The following is a 19,015-nucleotide window of genomic DNA, read 5'->3' as shown; positions in this document are numbered from 1 at the left end:
TTCATTCTAAATATTATTTTCAAGGTCATTGAAGGATGTGCCTGGTTATTTGGGACAGTCACCTTGAAATACCTGACTTCTCTTGTGTTTGGAATAGCTGATGATGTAAGTTCTATTATCAGAGTATCTGGTTGGTATCTTACAAAAATTTTGTCATTCCTAATATTTGATTTTGACATCTTACTGATGTACTTTCCTGAATTTCCAGAATTTGTTTTAGAGAAGTGGGAGAGAGATTGTATATTTGCTTTTTCTTTCATTATGTATTATCGCTTCGAGATCTTATTACCAAAATTTGCAAAACTACAAATACTTTTGTCTTAGTGAATGCTCTATGTGTTTGTTTTTAAATGTGGATTTATAGGGCTTTGTTTGTCTTGGCTATCTTCTACCTACACCTTTATTTACTCAGTTTGTCAATGCACTCTTCTCTGGAACTAATTTTTTTGCTGTTTTCTGCTTTTTATATAACACCATACCATCTGTGTTAGACTCAAAGATGTTATTTAATACACTGAAAGTAGATTTTTGGTGCTCTTGTAACAATACTGTAAGTGATATAAAATTCTGTTCTAATTAAAAATATTTCTCAATACAGTGTAATTTATCATATTTATACTACTTTGTTGTGGAAAACAGGACTGGTTTTGCTTACTACAGTTTGGTATTTGTTTCCTGTGTATCCTACCAGGCTCATATAGGAAATATATTGAAATCTAAATTTATTGGCTACAAGGATTTTGATACATTAATGTATACCTGCGCTGCTGAGTTTGACTTCATGGAAAAAGAGGTAATGTGATTTTGGAAGAGGGAACTTCTTGCTTTATTTTTATTTGTAACTTAAAACATTTCAGAACCACATGTCCTACTGCCATCATAAGTTCAAATACATACTTGAAAAGATAAATTAATGAACTAAAGCTAAATATAATTGGGTTTATTGCATTTAAGTGAACTTAAACCGAAGTAGTGTTTTGATTTTAGATCTAAGAAATATGCTAGCTTCAATGACAGAAGTGCTTCCTCAGGAATAAATGAAAGGTTACAGTTCTGCAAACAGGATTTTATGGGGCTCTCAGTACCTGGTTTTGAGTGTATGGAAAGTGTACTGAGAGCTGCAAGGGCCTTATGTGATAAGTTTAGACAGGAGAACAGCATTGAAGGTTCATCATGTGGCATTAATAGACTTCCTTTAATTTATCACTGCCTAGATATGCATTTAGAATGTTTATAGATTAGTCAACCTATAGTACTCAAATTCAGATGAGATACAAACTATTTCTCATCTTTGAATGGCTTGCCAAAGAACTGGAAATAATTTACTGATGACCCTAGTATTATGTCTTTAGTATGATTGCTGAGTGGAGTTTACATTTACATTTTACTCCAGAAAGGTCTCATTATATTAATTTCTTTTAAATGGTGATTGAAATAATTACAGATGAAGGGAAGCAATTAAAGAACTTGATTTCCATTTTAGACTCCAGTAAGATACACAAAGACTCTGCTATTACCAGTTGTTCTGGTGGTTTTTGGGGTAATCATCAAAAGGGTAAGTGATTGATTTCATGAGTCACCTTTACCTTAAACTTACATTTCAGGGTTTTTTTTAAGGGATTGCTATTTATTTATTTATTTGATATGGGAAGACATTTATATGGGAAGAAATTGATATGATGGGTTAACCTTTGCTGACTGCCAGGTGCCTGCCAAGCCATGCTGCCATTCCTTACCCTCACTATGATGGGGGAATATGAATAGAAAAATCTCATGGGTCAAGATAAGTATGGGGGCTTCACTCTCTGATTCACTGTCATGAATTGAGGAAGATCACATTAAGTATTTTGTGAATTAAAAATAAAATGCAAGAAGAAAAGAAAAAGCTAAAACCATCTTCTCCTCATCCCCAGGCTCAATAGGTCCCTTCCATAGGCTGCAGTTGTTTTAAGAATGGGGTCAGCATAGGTCAGGTCCTTTCTGTGGGGTCCAGTTCTTCAGAAACAGACTGCTCCAGCATGAGTCCCCCAGAGGTTGCAGCTCCGGCCAGAAAATCTGCAACAGCTTTGTGGGCTCTTGTCCACAAGCTGCAGTTCCTGCCAGGAGCTGTTTCCTTTGTGGGCTCTCTGTGGGTTGCAGCATCCTTCAAGGCATGCGCACCTGCTCTGGCATGGGCTCCTGCACAGGTCTCAGGTGAATTTCTGTCTGCTCCACCATAACCCTTCATTGCCCTCCAGGGGAAAAGAAAAACAACTTACATCACTGTGGTGTTCTCCAAAAGATGCAGTCTCATGGTTCTCATGGAGCATCTCCCTCTCCTTCACTGACCTCGGTGACTTGAGTCTCATTTCACTCCCAGTTTTCTTGCTGCTCTCTCTTAAACATGCTGCAGAGTTACCTTTTTGTGAACATGTTATCAACAGGGGCCCCACCAGTGCTGCTGATGAGTTCAGCTTTGCCCAGTGGTAGATCTGGTTTGCAGCTGTCTAGAACTTGGCCTCTGACGTGGGAGCAGCCCTAGCTCTCTTCCCACAGAAGCCACCCCTGCACTGCTCCTGATACTGAAACCTTGACATGTAAACCCAATACAGTCAGAAAAGCACAGGTTTTCAAGAACATGTATTTAAAATTCTGTATTCTCATTGCAAAGATTTTTGCAAAGGTCCAGTCCTGAGACAGTTAGAAGAAATTTCTTTTATTTAGCTGATGAGTACTAAACTGGAGTTTATAACTGTTTTTGTAAATTTGATTATGTATCGTTTGTGTAAAAACAACTTACAGTTTGCACAGGAACAGATGGGATAACTGCTAACTGCCTGGCTAATTTAACATCCTCTAAAAGAAGTTCTGGCTAAAACATTGCATGTCTTTTATCTTAGCATTATCTCAAAAAGAGATTACCCAGGTGTGGTTTAATTTAGCAAATGTTGTAAATGCTTCAAAATGCTTTTGAAAGTACGTTCATACTTTTTGTTGTCTCTTGTTTTCTTCAGGCAATTAAATATATTCTGGGCTCCTTATCTCACACAGGCCGATATGAAAAGTAAGTATTGTCTTCTTTTTTAATGTAAAACTGAATTTTGATTTGCTATATGCTACAAAGTTCAGAATTCTACATTGTGTAAGTTCTTTTTGAAAGGTTAGTTATGTGCAGTTCGGTAACTGAATGGATGTATTGCAAATGGTATTTTTATATTATAACTAAAATGAAAGTTATCTGACATGTTTTAGACATCTTAAAGCCATTTATGCATAGATTTTATATTTAATGATTTACTTTTCTTCTCTTTTCCTGAAGCAGTATTTATGTGCTTTTTTGGCTTTTTTACTATAAATAGTAAATACAAATTCTTTTTTCCCTCATTAATTTCATCATGGTTATAAAGGTACCAGAGTTTCATCTCATGGAAGTAATTAAACAAAACCTGCTAAAACCAGTACTCGAGATTTCCAGATAGATACAGGGATTGAGGAAGATGGTTATGGTTTGCAATTTATTTCAAAACTTGGATAGAGGGGTGGAAAAAAATTCTAACACTTGATTCATGCTTACCGGATTAGCTGCATTGTCTAATGCCATTAGAGATTATCTTATTATAAAGCCATTTCTTCTGTACATAAATAATGATGGCTTTTGGGTTATTATTTTTTTCAGAGAAGAACGTTTTAACCATGGTGAGGTAAGATTCTTTTTCTGCACAATTTTGTTCCTGTGGTAATGCAAATACTCAGCATTGAAATGCAGGTTGCAATGGGCTGATGCTAATACATATGGTTTATTTGCATCTAAGTATTTGCATCATTATTTCCCTCATCTTAAGCTGGGTCTGGTATGTCACCAGAATAACTCTGAAATGTTGAACAAAGGAATATACTGGCTAATGGGGGTGATTGTGCAAGAGAGGAATCTTGGGCTTTTACTGTACCTGTTCCAAAAGACACTGAAGCTAGGCTGGACCTTCTGTTTTCCACATGGAGACTGAGAAGAAGATGGTTCCTTTACTGGGTTTTCACATGACATGTAATGTTCAAATTCTATTTTGAGATATGCCATAATGAATGTTGTAGTACACATAGTTCTTATTAGTAAAACTCTGCAAAGCAACATAGTGTGTCCCCCTCTGGAGCCATCGGCACAGGAAGAACGTGGACCTGTTAGAGCAGGGCCAGAAGAGGTCCACAAAAACAGAGGGATAGAACATCTCTCCTGTGAAGACAGGCTGAGAGAGTTGAGGATGTTCAGCCTGGAGAAGAGAAGGCTGCAGGAAGACTTTAGTGGGGCCTTTCATTGCTTAAAGGGGGCGTATAAGAAAGACAAGGACAACTTTTTAGCAGGCCTGTTCCATTAGGACAAGGGATAGTGACTTAGAACTGGAATCAAATAGATTTAGGCAAGCCATAGGGAAGAAATCTTACTACGAGAGTGGTGAAACACTGGGATCAGGTGGCCCAGAGAGTTGGTAGATGTCTGTGATTTAAGCTCAAGTTGCCTTAGAGGAGGTTTAGATTGGATATTAGGAAAAATCCCCAAAAGAATTTTCAAGCGGTGGGATAGGCTGCCCAGGGAAGGAGTTGAATCACCATCCCTGCAGGCATTTAAAGGCATGTAGATGTGGCACTGAGGTCATGGTTTAGCAGTGAACTTGGCAGTGTTAGATTAATGAGTGGACATGACCTTAGAGGCTTTTTCAAACTTGAATGATTCTATGATAATCAATCAGATAAAAGCACTGATTGCAAAAATGCCTCTATATAGCACAGAACTTTGAAAAGTGACATAGATTAATGTTAGGAGTAATGAGTGATGTATCTGATGCTTTTTAGAAGACTAAAGCAAGCTGCCTCTGATTGTGTCATTATCAAGGATGATCTTGTTTTCTTCTCTTACTCTATACTTGTGTATTTTGGGCACTAAAAATCAGGGTCTCTTAGCTTCTATAAAGAGGTTATACAAGAAGTTTTACATATTCTATTGTTGTCTAAGTGAAGCCTGTTAATGGCTAAGGATTTTTTTTAATAGCTAGCTGTTGCTCTAGCTCCTTTTTCTTTTATTGATAATATTTCTCTTTCCTGTTATTCCATTCGTCAGCATACTACATGCACTCTAGATAAAAGATTACAGAAAGTCATTATCACCATCTGAAATATGAATATCTTTACTTTGACTTGGACTCTTTCAGACAAGCTCATCATTTAAGCTATACTGAAAATGAGGTTGTCTGTTTAAGGCAGAAAAGGATGCAAATTTGCTTCTGTGTCTTGTGGTTTCTTTTTTTCTTTTCAGCTGGTATTCCATGCATTGCAGCTGTTGGCATACAGTGTCCTAGCGATTTTAATCATGAGACTAAAGCTGTTTTTAACACCACATCTGTGCATTATGGCTTCCTTGGTGTGTTCAAAACAGGTAAGGTCTTTTTTATCTTGTAGCTATCTCAGTACTTAGAGCGTTACACAGATATTTGTCCTAAAGCAGATTTCTCTGTGTGTAATTGCTGAATCTGAGGGTACCAGATAAAAATAAACCAGATTATATTGCTTGTCAAAAATGGTTCCATTCTCCCCTCTTCCCAAATAAAGCAAAAGTCTTGCTTTATGCACCTTGTCCAACTGCATTATTATATGAGTTAGCATGCTGTGTATCAAGCTTGAGCACAGGGAGACATCTCTTAGATTTTACTGTGTTTGCACACCTCTATGCCACTGCAAGTTTTTATTGACTATTAATTTTATCCAGTGTTTGTCTTTGTTTACACTGTGTTTTCACAGCTCTTCAGAGCTTACTGCCTTGCATATTTCCTGCCTATTAATTCTTTCTAGAAGTCTCGTTTGAAGTCTTGCTTGTTGAAAACATTTCAGTCATAAAAATCAAAACTCATATGCCTCAGACTTAATCTTACTACTTTGAATAATCTGTAACATCAAATGTTAACTAGATTTCCTCCAGATATAAAAGGTCTTAGAATAGGCTTTCCATGTTTCATTATCTGTGTTTCTGAGAAGTGAACGTGATTAAATCTCTCATTTAAATAGCTGTTTTAGAAGCTTTGAACATGCAGCAAAAGTAGGGTAAGTAGTCCTTTATCTGGGAAGCAGGCAGGAAAGGTAGATTGAAAAATGTTTGAACAGCTGGGCCCAGAAATGGGTGGTGCCAAGTCTGGTTGAAGGCCAGTAACCTGAGGGGCCTGTGCTGGGTCCAGGGCTGCTCAGTGTTAATGGACTGAAGGGTGGGGCACAGGGTACCCTCAGCAAGTTTGCTGATGGTGCAGAGCTGGGAGAAATAGCAGAGTCTTTCATGTGGTGCCCAGTGACAGGACCAGAGGCGATGGGCAGACCCTGAAATGCAAGCAGTTCCCTCTGGACATGGGGAAACCTTTTCACTGGGAGGGTGAAAAGCGTTGGCGCAGATTGCCCAGGGACGTGGTGGAGTGTCCAAAGAATCAGGTCCATCCTTGGAGGTATTCGGAGCTGGACATGGATCAGGGACACTTGGCTCTGGGTGACCATGCTCAAACCAGCCTTCAGAGGTTCCTGTCACCCTGCATGCACTGTGCTGTTGTAGAAAGTGTCTAAAAGGGAATTAGGGTGCTATGGTGAAGGCAGTTCCTGTCTGTGGAGCAGCTGATACCCGTGTCAAACAACTGGAGGATGAGTGAATGAGACAGATTTATGCAAAGAGGAGAAAGCTATCTCATGTTGGGCTAGCTGAACAAATAATTGTTTCCCAGAAAACTGAACTGCTTCCTAAATGATCTTTAGAGAAGGGTAGTTCTTTATAACACTGGACAGATTACACTGTATCAGTCTGCTTAAATGTGCTCATCCCTTTCTGATGCCTGATGTACTTGGCATAGGTTAAAGTGCCACGCGTTTGCCAAAATCAGATTAATCTCTACAGTTAAAATGTAAAATGCTAAGAAATTATCAAAACCTCTTTCTTTAGCCACCCTGTAATTGGGACTTAGAAATTTCCTCTACATGCTTGCTATTCTGGAAGATTCACAGATGTCCAGTTTTGCAGCTCTTAGTTGTTCTTGAAATGCAGGCATCCTCCTAGGTGATCTGGTTGTTCAAGCAATAGCAGTTGCACTGGTTATTTTTCTAAGTGAACTTTCATAAGGCGTTTCTGAGTAATTTGAAATGAAGCTGCTTTTCAGAAGTCAGAGGAACAAAATGAAAAAATGTTCTTTTAACATCCAGTTTCTAGATAACAGTTATGATTTAGATTAATGCTGTCCAAAGTTGATTTGTTCTTAGTTATTTTTTAACTGTATATTTCTTGATGGTCTTTTCTGCCCTGTTGGTTGTGGTGGTGGTGTGGTAGTAGTAGTAGAGTTTTGTAGTGAAGTTCAGGACTAAAAGTATTTATATATTTTGAGCCACAGTAAAATCTGTGCTGATTTTTTTTTAGCTGCATGGTGACTTTTTTTTTTTTTTAAGCAACAGAGTGATAGCATTTCAGTAATTTTTCCTGGATTGTTGTGTGTTTTTAGTACTGCAGCTGAGGTCATCAGGCCAGTTAGTGAATGCTGGTGCTTTTCACAATTGTTGCATGTTGGATCTTAGAGGATGCCACGTGTCCTAAATGTGTAACTATTGGAAGGGAGGACAGTAGACAGTATTTTGTCAATATTTTTTTATCTGCTGCTTCCAACTGCATTTTGGCCCTTTGATTGTTCTGCTGTTTCCTATTGTGGAGTGAGAGCAAGCTTCTCAGGAAGCTGCAGTTGCAGATGATAACCTGCTCTGGGAGCTGCCCCTGTTGGATCAGGTGACTCTGGTCCAGTAACTTTTCCTTCCTTCACTGCAGCATCATGGAGGCTTGAAAGAAACAGGTCATGAGTGCTAGGGAAGGGCTTTAGATTGCTGCAGGTCAGACATTTATTTTGTGCAGAAAGGGATAAATGACCAGCAGTGATACATAATACAGCTTGGGGATATCCTGGCCCTGGCTTGGGCCTGGGGAGAAGTGTTCAGGTGAATCCAACTTTAGGTGAACAGCACAAGGGGAAATAAAATTGATTTCCTTCTCCTGTTGTTAGTGAAGGTTCTTTTGCCTGTTCAGCTGTTCCCCAGGTTGGTGCTGACTGATACCTGTAGAAGACAAGCTGGATTTTTTTCCTGGTCTGACAGACATGTGCTTGCTGTAGTAGAGAGAGGCTGACAATCTTCCAAGCAATACAGGACTGGCTTCAGCATGGTACACAAACACTGGCCCATAAGGCTGTTGAGCCACCATTGAGCAGATCACCTCTAAGACTTAAGCAAACAATAAGAAAACTTTTTTTTGTTCTTGTTTTGGTTGGTTTGCTTGTTTTTGTAGGGCCAGGAGAATATGAAGTGTTTTTTGTTGAGCTTTTTTTATCCTACTGGCAGCTGAGGAGAAGTAGTTTTGTGAGGCTGAAAAATCTAATTGTGTGTGCAATACTGATCCAGAATTTCTTGGATGGAGGAAGATGAGATTTGTGACAAAATGATTGATTAACACTCAGTACAGTATACCATTGGATAAAGTTTTAGATGTTTGAATGAACATAAGTTAATAAGTGACAGTTTGGTTTTACAGATGCAAGAAAAATTTAAGCAAATTTAAGACAGGCATTTATCTTACTGCAATTGAGGTCAACACTGTCCTTTCATCTAGCAGGCCATGAAAGCTTATCTGCAGTGGTATGTTAGTATATCTAGTTTCTTTTGAGGCTAAAAATTACTGTTTGCACATGGAAAAGAAATTTTGTATGTTGTGTTGTTTCAGCCCATTGTGTGAATCCCTGCACTTTCCATTTTTCCATTACCAGCAGCCTGTGGCAGCTGATGGGCAATAAAAATGATAATGTTCTTTTTCAAATAAAGAGTATTTTCATTGTCTGGAATGCTTTCTGATGAAAAGAAGTGACCTAATGTTGATTTTCATTGGAAAGTAATTCACTTCATAACACATTTTCAAGAAAGGATTTTTAATGAAATGAAAATTTAAAGTAGCTGCATCTTTACAAAGGGAGTAACTGCCTTCTTCTGTACAGCTGCATTTTAAGTATGAGAAACCTGCTATTAGAACCTTTACTTCTCTTAGGTTGAACAAGGAGGAGTAATTAAATTAGGGATGATTCAGTTTTGTCATGGAACTCACTGTTTGTTCTTCAAGTTAGGCCCAGATCTTCTGCTGTTACTGTTCAGACTTTTGACCATTTGCATCCACACATTTCTTCTTTCTGTTAGGGAAAATGATGCTATCCTGAATGGAAATTTTGAAAACAAAATAAAATAGCTGGAGAAATACTTAAAGTATTAACTTGGGGAAACTAATCAAAAAACTAAAAAGCAACCCAAAAGCTTGAATTGATTAAAAAAACCCAAAAAAACATAAGGAACAGCATCCAATGAAAGAAATGCTTTTTTTGCATTGCATATATATTCAATCATTTTAAGCTCCTTGTGTAAACAAAATAGTGCTAAATTCAGAGACTTTGAACATCAATGAGGCTTTATAAAAACGTGACAGTAATGTAATTTTCTTTGATTTTAAAAGTTGTGGAACTGTCAAAGTTCTAACATGTCAATGAAGTGACATTTTTGCAGCTGTTGGTGAAAGGGAGATTTGCTCATGCAGAGCAGCCTACAAATGAATTAATTTCACTTCATCCTTCCAGATGCACACAGTGGTCAGGCCTGTTTGGGAAATTAACTTTCCCTGGATAGTATTGCTGTTCTTCTCTGAGTGTTTAGTGAGTCTTTAGGGATGAGAGTAGAGTATACTGTATCTTTGGAGAGGTGACTGGAGAATTTTAATAATCTGAGGTAGTTTGTGGTTAGTTCATAAGAAAGATAAAACACACTACTTAATTGGTGTAGTCAGCCTTGTGGGAGCTTCTGCTGAGAGACTTTCTTTCATTGCTTGATGCTTTAATTGAAAAAACCCAAATAACAGTTCTATGAATTAAATGTATTTATTTTGTGTGAGTTTGATATTTTTGATGTGTGGAGCCTTCTAATTGGGAAAAAAATGTAGTTTATACTTTCTTATTTAATGGTTCAGGTATGGATGTGATAAAGTGTTACTGCTCAAATTAAGCTTCCACACAGCAAATTTAGTACTACTTTTTTAACTACCCCTTTTCATGTATTTATGAATATTTGCTTAGAGCCTCCAGCAAATTGCTTTTAGGAAACAATGCAAGCCCCAGTTGAAGAAAGGAAAGAGTGGGGTATAAAGCAGCGTTAAGCTTACTGTCTTCCAAGTCTGACCTTCTAATATGTTTCAAAAGTTTGTAGTACAATCTCTAATCTGTATACTAAGATAAAAACTCTAGATAGAAACAGGAGATAAAATACTGTTAAAGTCCTGTTAGCTTTATTGAATCATCTTTCCTTGCAGATTTTGATATCTGAGATTTGACATTCAACTTTAAAAGTTTACATTAATGTGAATTTTTAAAATTCTTTTTTTTTTTTTAAATTTATTTAGAATTGCAAATGTAATGTGCAATATTTGTTGAACATGAGTAATTCTTAGGAATTGCATTCTGAAATACAGTATATATTGTATATAATATTATGTTCTGAACTATATTATAATACTATGAATTATAATCTGAAGTTTAGTGGAGAAGAAATAGAAGAGATGTTTTATAGTGCAATATAGGTTAGATTCTTCATAGAGAAATAAAAATGAATTGTTCTGCATACAACATTACGGAATTGTTGTCTAGGAATTAATTGATTCTTGCATTTCAGTTGTTTGGATGGCTCTTCTATAAAGTCCAGCCCAAAACATTGGTCTTTGCTATTCTAGCATTGATGACAATAGAAGGATCTGCAAACCTTCGAACTCAGTGGAACATCATGGGAGAATTTAGCAATTTGCCACAGGAAGAACTTCTAGAGTGGATACAAGTGAATACCAGACAAGGTGAACTATTTAATAATGTAGGATGTCCCCATTTATTGTGAGGTTGAACCATGGAACCTGTCACAAATGACTGCAGAGGTGTTGCTACTATCTGCAGCTCTGGCATGTCTACTTGTCCACATAAAAGCTCTGTCCAGTGAAAAAAAGCACCAGAAGCTGTCTTTGTTAGACTCCTGGCTACTGGTCTGGAGGTTCTAACCACTGGTGGAGTATTTTCAACAAAAGCATCAAAAGCATCTTTGCCAAGTCCAATTAAAATAGGTTTTTACTTAAATGATGCTGGTCTTGTATGTTGGTACATGATCAGCGTTTTGCTAGAGGTGAATTAAAAATGTCTATGTATGTTGTGGTTGCACCCCTCCTTTTCCTAAAATCTGTCAGAAAACTGGCTGGAAACAAGGTACTTGCCTTTCTAGAGGGAATATATGTTAAAGCCATAGTGAACTGAGATTTTACTGCCCATTTAACACTGATGAAAGAGTTGTTTTAGTAAGTATGTTATTCTACCCATTCAAGAAAAATGAGTTAATTAAATCTCCATTCTTAGATGCTTAGTTATCTAATTGCTTATATTGAGTTCAAGGTTACAAAAAACCCAAACTAAAACACTGATTTTGTGCATTTCCTGTTGATGTCACATACAGCCTTTTAAAAAGGAGTACCCTACCCTTTTCATGGTTTTCCTATGGGATTACTGCTCAGATATTTGAATTGCTTCTCTAATTGTTTGATTCCTCATTTCAAAAATGCCCTTGATTGTGTATTTCAGATGCAGTTTTTGCAGGAGCAATGCCTACAATGGCAAGTGTCAAATTGTCTACACTTCGTCCTATTGTAAATCATCCTCACTATGAAGATGCAGGATTGAGGTAAATTTTGCAGTTGAGGTTTTATTTGTGTCTGCTATTGATTCTCATAATGTCTGTAATAAAGAATAGGAATGGCATTGTTTTATATTGTAAAATTTGTTGAAATCTCACAGAACTGGATTTGTTATTTCAGTCAGAATGAAAACATCGTTTCTTGAGGATTTGTGTTCATCAGAAAGGATACACTCTAGGGACAGATATGGCTTCAAACTTCAAAATCAGAATTAAGTTAAGGAATTTGATTTCATCAGTTCAGTTATATCCTTTCTTCATTCTAGTTACTCCTGACGTTGTAGACAGATATAATTTTTTTTCCATGATAGCCAGTGTATTTATTCTATTAGCTTTCTGTGATGGGGTGTCATTTTTTGTCATAATTGGTTAATTATTGAAGCTGAAGTTTTGGGATGGAGTTACTAAGATTTGTACTCTTGTTATTTTCAAAATCAGGATATTTGCCTAAATTGAAATTGATTTATCTGAAAAGGTCATGAATCTCTTTTACTAAATTTAATAGTGTAGCATCATTTTTTTGTTAATTTGGTGAAACTGCTTGAAAGAAATCCAACACAACAAGAAGGCAGCAAGATAGAGGGGGATAAAAGAGAAAGGGCAGGGATTTTTTTTTACATGCCTTATGTCCTTAGTTCACTGCCTGGCATTAACTGGCTTTAACTTTTGGTCAGACAGTGGGACTGGGATGATCACTGCAGGTCCCTTTCAACTGAAATATTCTGTCCTAGTTACAAAATTATGGGAAAAATAAGGTACAGGCAATACCTGTATTAAGTGTCAGAAAATGGATGGGCTTTAAGAGTATCATGCTTTGCACATTCAGAGGAGGATATTGCTGGATATGGTGTGAACTGGCCTGGTTTGGAGGGACCTAAAGGTCATCTACTTCCAAAACAGGATCATGGTGTCCAAGGGCTGATTTGGCTTGAGGACTGTAGGTGGACTCCAGGTCTTATGGTCTGCATTTCAAAATGTCCCAGCAAGGGCAGTGTGACATAGTGACCCACAGTGATGGGGATCTTTTCGTGGAGAGACTTGGCACAGGATTGATTCCTCCTGATCACCCCAGTCCAAGCAAGCTCATTTCTAGTCCTGAGTATTCCATGGTGAATGCATTGCTTTGACATCTTTACACTTGCAGTTCACAGTAGCCATGGATCCTGTTACACAGTTGTCTCCTGCTGCAGAAAAACTGTATAACTTGTTCTTGGAATCCTTATATTTCTGAAGACATGATCGTACTTCAGCAAATGGCGCTATTTATGGAAACTTTGCTTTGGCATAGTTACCTTGTGAAATAAAAAAGCCTTCCTCTCCAGTCTAAGGTTAAAGCTTACATTTTCATGCTCTATTGCAGCTAACCCTTAGATTTTTCTTTTTGAAGGGCCAGAACTAAAGTAGTGTATTCCATGTACAGTCGAAAACCTGCAAGTCAAGTAAAAAGAGATTTGATAAAACTAGGAGTGAATTACTACATCCTTGAAGAGTCATTGTGTGTAAGCAGAAAAAAGTAAGTAATCTCCCTCTTCCTCACAAGAATGATACACTTCTGAAATATGTAGTCTAAAATTCATATCAAGTTTTGATTTGTGGTTTATTTATTAAAAGTGTCCAAAATACATTTTGTCCAGCATCTGTAGATAATAACTGATGTAATTGACTTTACCCTCATTAGCAGCCCTGTGTTCTGTGTGTGAACCTGGGAAGCTCTGTGGTATGAGTTTTTAAACTTCAAACTGTAAAACCCTGAAGGAAGGAAGTCATTACAAAGGAAAGAAGCAGTTATTCTCTGATGGCAAGAACAGATATGTGTGTATAATGAAAGCCTGGTATGAATAAAAGGTGCAGAGTTAAAGATAGTTGGAGCATCAAAATGTTATGACCACTAATAGTCAATAAAAATTTTGTTACATTTAAGATGTTCTCCAGAAAGAGCTATGCTTTTACTGCCCCCCTCACCCCCCCCCCCCCTTGGTTTTTGGCCCCCCTTCTCTTTCTGGCCTCCAGAGCAGAATTAGTTTGGATTTTTTTTCATTTAGAATAAAATTAAATGTATGTGTTCAATTTCTTTTCTGTTATCTTTGATAAAATTAGAATATTCACAGTTATTATAACTTTGAAAGGCAGTTTTACAGGGAATTGATGTTGGCTGTGATTTTTTATAAAAAACAAGGAATTACTACTTTTTTTAAGGTGTTTTATTTCCTGAATTTTCTTTAGAAATGTTAGCAATATGTATATCACACTCCATTTTATAGGAAGATTTAAGGGTCCCTGGTAATGTATGATGTGTGGCATAATTTGCGTCGTTTTATGTGCTTCCTCTTCCAAATTAATTCTTTATTAATTACATAACCACAAAAGCCATTCTCAATACTATTTTTAAATTACTGTTATATTTATTGATTTTGTAATCTGATAATTTTTCTAGTACAGAGACAAACTCTAAAAAATATAGATGGCACAATCAAGTATTCATGGGGGCACTATGAAGGAAGCTTCATGGGTTTTTTATGGCATTTCTTCATTTCTCTTTTCATATTCCTGTTTTTTAGGCCTGGCTGCAGTATGCCTGAAATTTGGGATGTCGAAGATCCTGCTAATAGAGGAAAAATTCCTTTATGTACCCTTATGAGCAAGGATTCCAGGCCATATTTCATCACAGTATTTGAAAATAGCAATTACAGAGTCTTGAAGATTCCAAAGGAATAACATTTCAATGCAATGAAGCATCAGTCTTTCAAATCTTTAAACTAGTAACTGTAAGAATTCTAAATCAGAAATATCTTTTTTACTAGACTTAAAATGGAAAAATGTGTATTTTATTTTTTACCATTTTAAGTAAATTCTGATTATAGAAATATCTTAAACCTAACAGTTTGGATTTCTATTTCAGGGTCAGTCCCTTGAAATTTGCTATGCAAATGATTATATGTTTGCACATTTTATTTAACACTGATCCAAAAAGAGCTAAAAGTAGCTATGGAAAAGTTTGTAGGTGGACTTGAAACTTCATTTTTTTGGTGCATGTTATTGGAATCCTATTGATATTAAAAAAGAAGACTAATAAGGGTAATATTTGCAGTAAGCAATAGTTTAGCTTCTCAGTGTCCAAGGGTTTTTAGCATTCTTATGCATTCAGAATAAGCTGGCATAATATACATGAAATTTTTAAGGGAAAATGCTTTATTCAGGAAAAATCTGTCATAGCCTTAGAAAGATACTAAAATAAATCCTTCACTGCCTTAACTAGACCTTCAGCGCCTAACTTGATAAGAAATTACTTTCAAAATTTAATGCCCTTTTTCCTTTCCCCATATATTAGATCCTGCCTGGACTTTTTCATCAGCATTAAAGAAAAACGAAGTTTATCCCAGTTGTGCTATGGGTGTAGTCAGTTGTGTGGGTATAATTGCTCCAGCATTATTAGACTGGTTTTGCTGTTTTTCTGTCATCTTGATGTCACACCAGTATTATAATTAGATAATAGAGAGCTCACTTTCCGAGATACCCAGTGCAAGGACGCCCTTTAGTCGTTTATCTGACTTGGTAGAATTTTTGTATGTTTATTGCCATTGGGAGCTATCACAGTAATTGTGATTCTACTGCATCATAAGAGTGCTAAGGTCTAAGATGTTTCGCCGTGTGTTGTTCATGGTTTGGATTTGTTTCAACTGGTTTTTTTTGTTCACATCAGTCTATTGGTGTGACTGGTCTTTCCAGCCCTAATGGCATCTGGAGATCCTGGATGTTATAGGGACACCATCCATCACGCCTGTAACAGTGTCAATTAAATGGGAACCTGTGATAAAGTAGTAGTATAACGACTGATCAGTATTCTAAAACATCTTATTTTTTTATAATCTGTTTTATTGAGAGGGTGAGGGAGAATGGCTGAAAATGCATTAGCTTTTTAACTTTTACAGAACAGATTTTGGAAAAATTTCTATAAGGAAACTCAAAAAAAAAGGGCTTTTGGGAAGTCACTTTTTAAAATGTTAATTGAATTCAAGGAAGCAGGAAAAAGTCTTTATATAAACATTGTGACTAGTGTTTCGGCACAAAAAGGTACTGTATTTTTATGAAGTTTATGCCAACTGTTGACATGTACTTATGTGGTTAAATAAAAAAGAGAAAGATGGAAATTGTGCTCATGTTTCTGGTAGGTGTTACACTTCTCTTATGTCTGTTAAACTGAAGTTTAACACAGTTACCACAGCAGATACGATTGGAGCCAAACTTTCAACTAAAAAAGTGCACAGAAGGGCTGCAGATGATTAAACCAAAATCACACACCTCTTTCTGGCTTCCTTTTTATTCAAAATATCAGTGCAGGAGTACGTGAAAAGACTGGTGGAATGAAGAAACATTTGAAAGTTAAAAGTTCAAAGATGTGCTTTAATAAAAATGTTTGTCATTTGTTGAGGAGGTGACTTTTACTCGGGACATGGCCAGACATGCAAATTTTCATCTCCAGGGATATTATGCTGTTCATCTCTTTAAGCTGCTCTGAAACCCTAATAATTGTTTTCATCTGTTTGATATTAATGTGATAAAATTTAGTAATGAAAAAATATGGAGTAAAAAATGCAACATATGACTGTGAGGAAGAAACCTGTGAATTCTTGAATCAGGTATCCTATGTTAGGAATTTCCTGTCATCTCAGTAATTTGCTCTGAGTTTCAAAGGAAGGAATTTTTATTTAAACAACACAACATTTAACACATAGGAGCACCATGTTAACATTATGCTTATCGCTGCAACCTCAGCCAGAAAACACAAGTTGGAGGCTTCTTAGCTCTCATTGAAGTTGCTTCTCTCTTTGCAAGATCCAAATGATAAATGTGTTATACGAGTAAGTTTGGCTTTAAATACATGCAGGCCTTAAAGTAATTTAGGCATAAAGCTGGAATACTTCCATACTTGAAGACAGTTTCCATTACATTTTAGTAATACTGGATCATTGTGCTGGTTTTGGCTGCAGGCTCTGCTTTGGCAGAGCCAAGGCGTACTGCCACACTGGCCGGGAGGTTGGGGCTGTGTGGGAGGTGGGGAGGAGACACAGCCAGGAGAGGTGACCCAAAGTGACCAAAGGGACGCTGCAGACATAGCGTCATGTTCAGTGTGTAACAAAGTGGGGAGAGGGAGGAAGAAGGGGGGAGGGATGTTTGGAGTGATGGTGTTTGTATTCCCAAGTCACTGCTGTGGGTGGTGGGGCCCTGCTCTCCCAGAGATGGATGAGCACTTGCCTGCCCATGGGAAGCACTAAATCAATTCCTTGGTTTTTGCTTGTGTGAGCAGTTTTTGCTTGTGTGAGCAGTTTCTGCTTTCTCTTTTAAAGTGTCTTTCTCTCAGCCCACGACTTTTCTGGCTTTTGCTCTCCTGATTCTCTCCCTGATCCTGCTGGTAAAGGAGTGAGCAAGTGCCTTGGCTGCTTGCTTGTTAAACTATGACAATCTGCCTGAAATGTCTGTTGGAATCCAAAATGCGGCTTGCTTTGTGTAAAATTTCTTCAGTACAATGGGCAGAATTTGGTACCAGACTTCTGATAATTGTGCAAGCTTAATATTCAGGGTGAAATCCAAATGAAGCACCTTTGTGAAATGAAGATGCTAAGTCCTATTCACTACTGCCCTGACTTCATTCTATTCATATACCATTTAAAAAATGCTCTTTTGACTTTTTTGCAGTTTAGTTGAAACAGTGACTTGAGTCAAACACTTGAATTTTTATGATTAAGACATGGGGTTCCGAAACACAGGACTTGCTCCAAGTGAAGAAAACTCCTCTAGCAAAAGCAGAGATGTAAGGAAGAGTATAAACATAGGGTTGTCAGAAATCAGCATTGTTTTTCTGCATGGCGTGCAAAATTCTAAATTTGAGAGCTGGTCAGCTGTGCAGAATTTGCTTGGGTAGTGAAACCTGTCAGTGCTGCAGTAAGTTCTCAGCTGTAGCTGTACAATATAAGCACTTTTATTTCAGTACAAAATCAAAGTCAAGTGTTGTGATGAACTGTTTGTAGTGCAGCTTTAAGCTGACCTTTTGGGTTGCAACAGAGTAATAGGAGGATTTACAGTGGTAGGCAGAATCTCCTTCTCAGCAAACTGGCTTGTTCCTGATCTCATGCTGTAATTCTCCATTATTGATGTAATTCATATAATGTCTAAAAGCATCAGTTGTTTGAGTGGGTTCATCATGTAATAGTTCAACAACTTTATTACTTCCTGCTACAGCATATATAGAACACTTATTGCCAATAGATCAAGAGATATGGATAGAAAACACAGAGTGAATGAATAATATTGATTTCATATCTGGCTCAGGACTCAGGGAGGGTCCCTGTGGCCAGTCTTCCACCTTGTCAAGGTTATTAATGTTTAAAGTGAGTATTGAGTGCAAGCAGCATTTGTTTCACCTGCTTGGTAGGAAGGATGAGCTCCAGTTTTTAGCCTGAAGAATATGAAAACACTGACTAGATTGCATTTAAAGGTGAAACTGAGCCTGCAACAGGAAAACCTCTCTCCTTTAAATGTTTACCTGAAAGGAGACAAATCACTCTGGTTCATTCTTTAGGCTTGACCAAGCTTATTTTTCACAGCCAGTGCACCAAATTCTTCCATTACTAACAATCCCTGTGTCTGAGCACCTGAGCAGTATCATCTTCATGTTACTGAGCAACTGGTTGCTCAGCTTCTCTGACTACAAGTCCCTGGAGTGTCTTGAGGTGGTGTTAGCAAACATTATTTGCAGGGAGTTAGTGTTTAGGTGTAGGTATCTCTGTCTGAGCTCTGCAGAATAAATTCTAACCTCTTCTGAAGTATTGGCTTTTATAGTTTACTTATTTCTGACAAATCTGCTATTTTCTTGGCTTAAGCAACGTAGCAATGCCTGAAAATAGCCAAGAGTAGGATGCCGCCTATTTTTTTCCTAAATTAGCTTTATGATGTTGTGTGAATTGCTGTCTTGCTTTTATTTGGAATGTAAAATGTAATGCATCTATACTTGGAGAAATTTACCTTCCACTGCTTATTAAAATTTTTTTCAAAGCTGAAGTTAGAATCTAGCTTAGTAAATGCATTTACATTCCTGGAGTATTTCAAAGGCCATGTGACTAAAAACACGAATTGTATAAAGGCACTAGGTGTAGATGTTTTCCTTAACCTTAATTTTCTTTATTCTAGATTCTTGCTGGATTTAGCTGCAGTTATCATGCTGGCTGCTGCA

The 19,015-nt window shown here is 37.1% G+C and overlaps 1 protein-coding gene across 2 annotated transcripts in view; it reads left to right on the top strand.

The window, feature by feature from the left end:
- The window catches only part of DPY19L1 (dpy-19 like C-mannosyltransferase 1), a 44,511-nt gene extending 28,576 nt beyond the window's left edge, over positions 1-15,935 (top strand). For both annotated transcript variants that reach the window (XM_063156882.1, XM_063156891.1), the window contains exons 14-23: positions 25-105; positions 692-793; positions 1,484-1,555; positions 2,994-3,043; positions 3,656-3,680; positions 5,285-5,404; positions 10,732-10,906; positions 11,676-11,775; positions 13,175-13,300; positions 14,346-15,935. In XM_063156882.1, coding sequence (XP_063012952.1) covers positions 25-105; positions 692-793; positions 1,484-1,555; positions 2,994-3,043; positions 3,656-3,680; positions 5,285-5,404; positions 10,732-10,906; positions 11,676-11,775; positions 13,175-13,300; positions 14,346-14,502 — 1,008 coding nt within the window. In that variant the 3' untranslated portion in view covers positions 14,503-15,935. The remainder of the gene's footprint in view (positions 1-24; positions 106-691; positions 794-1,483; positions 1,556-2,993; positions 3,044-3,655; positions 3,681-5,284; positions 5,405-10,731; positions 10,907-11,675; positions 11,776-13,174; positions 13,301-14,345) is intronic.
- The last annotated feature ends 3,080 nt before the right edge of the window (positions 15,936-19,015 follow it).

Source organism: Melospiza melodia, chromosome 1 (assembly GCF_035770615.1).
Source record: "Melospiza melodia melodia isolate bMelMel2 chromosome 1, bMelMel2.pri, whole genome shotgun sequence".
NCBI classification, from domain to species: domain Eukaryota; kingdom Metazoa; phylum Chordata; class Aves; order Passeriformes; family Passerellidae; genus Melospiza; species Melospiza melodia.
Note: the sequence above shows the minus strand (reverse complement) of the source record. Positions and strands in the feature narration are given on the sequence as shown.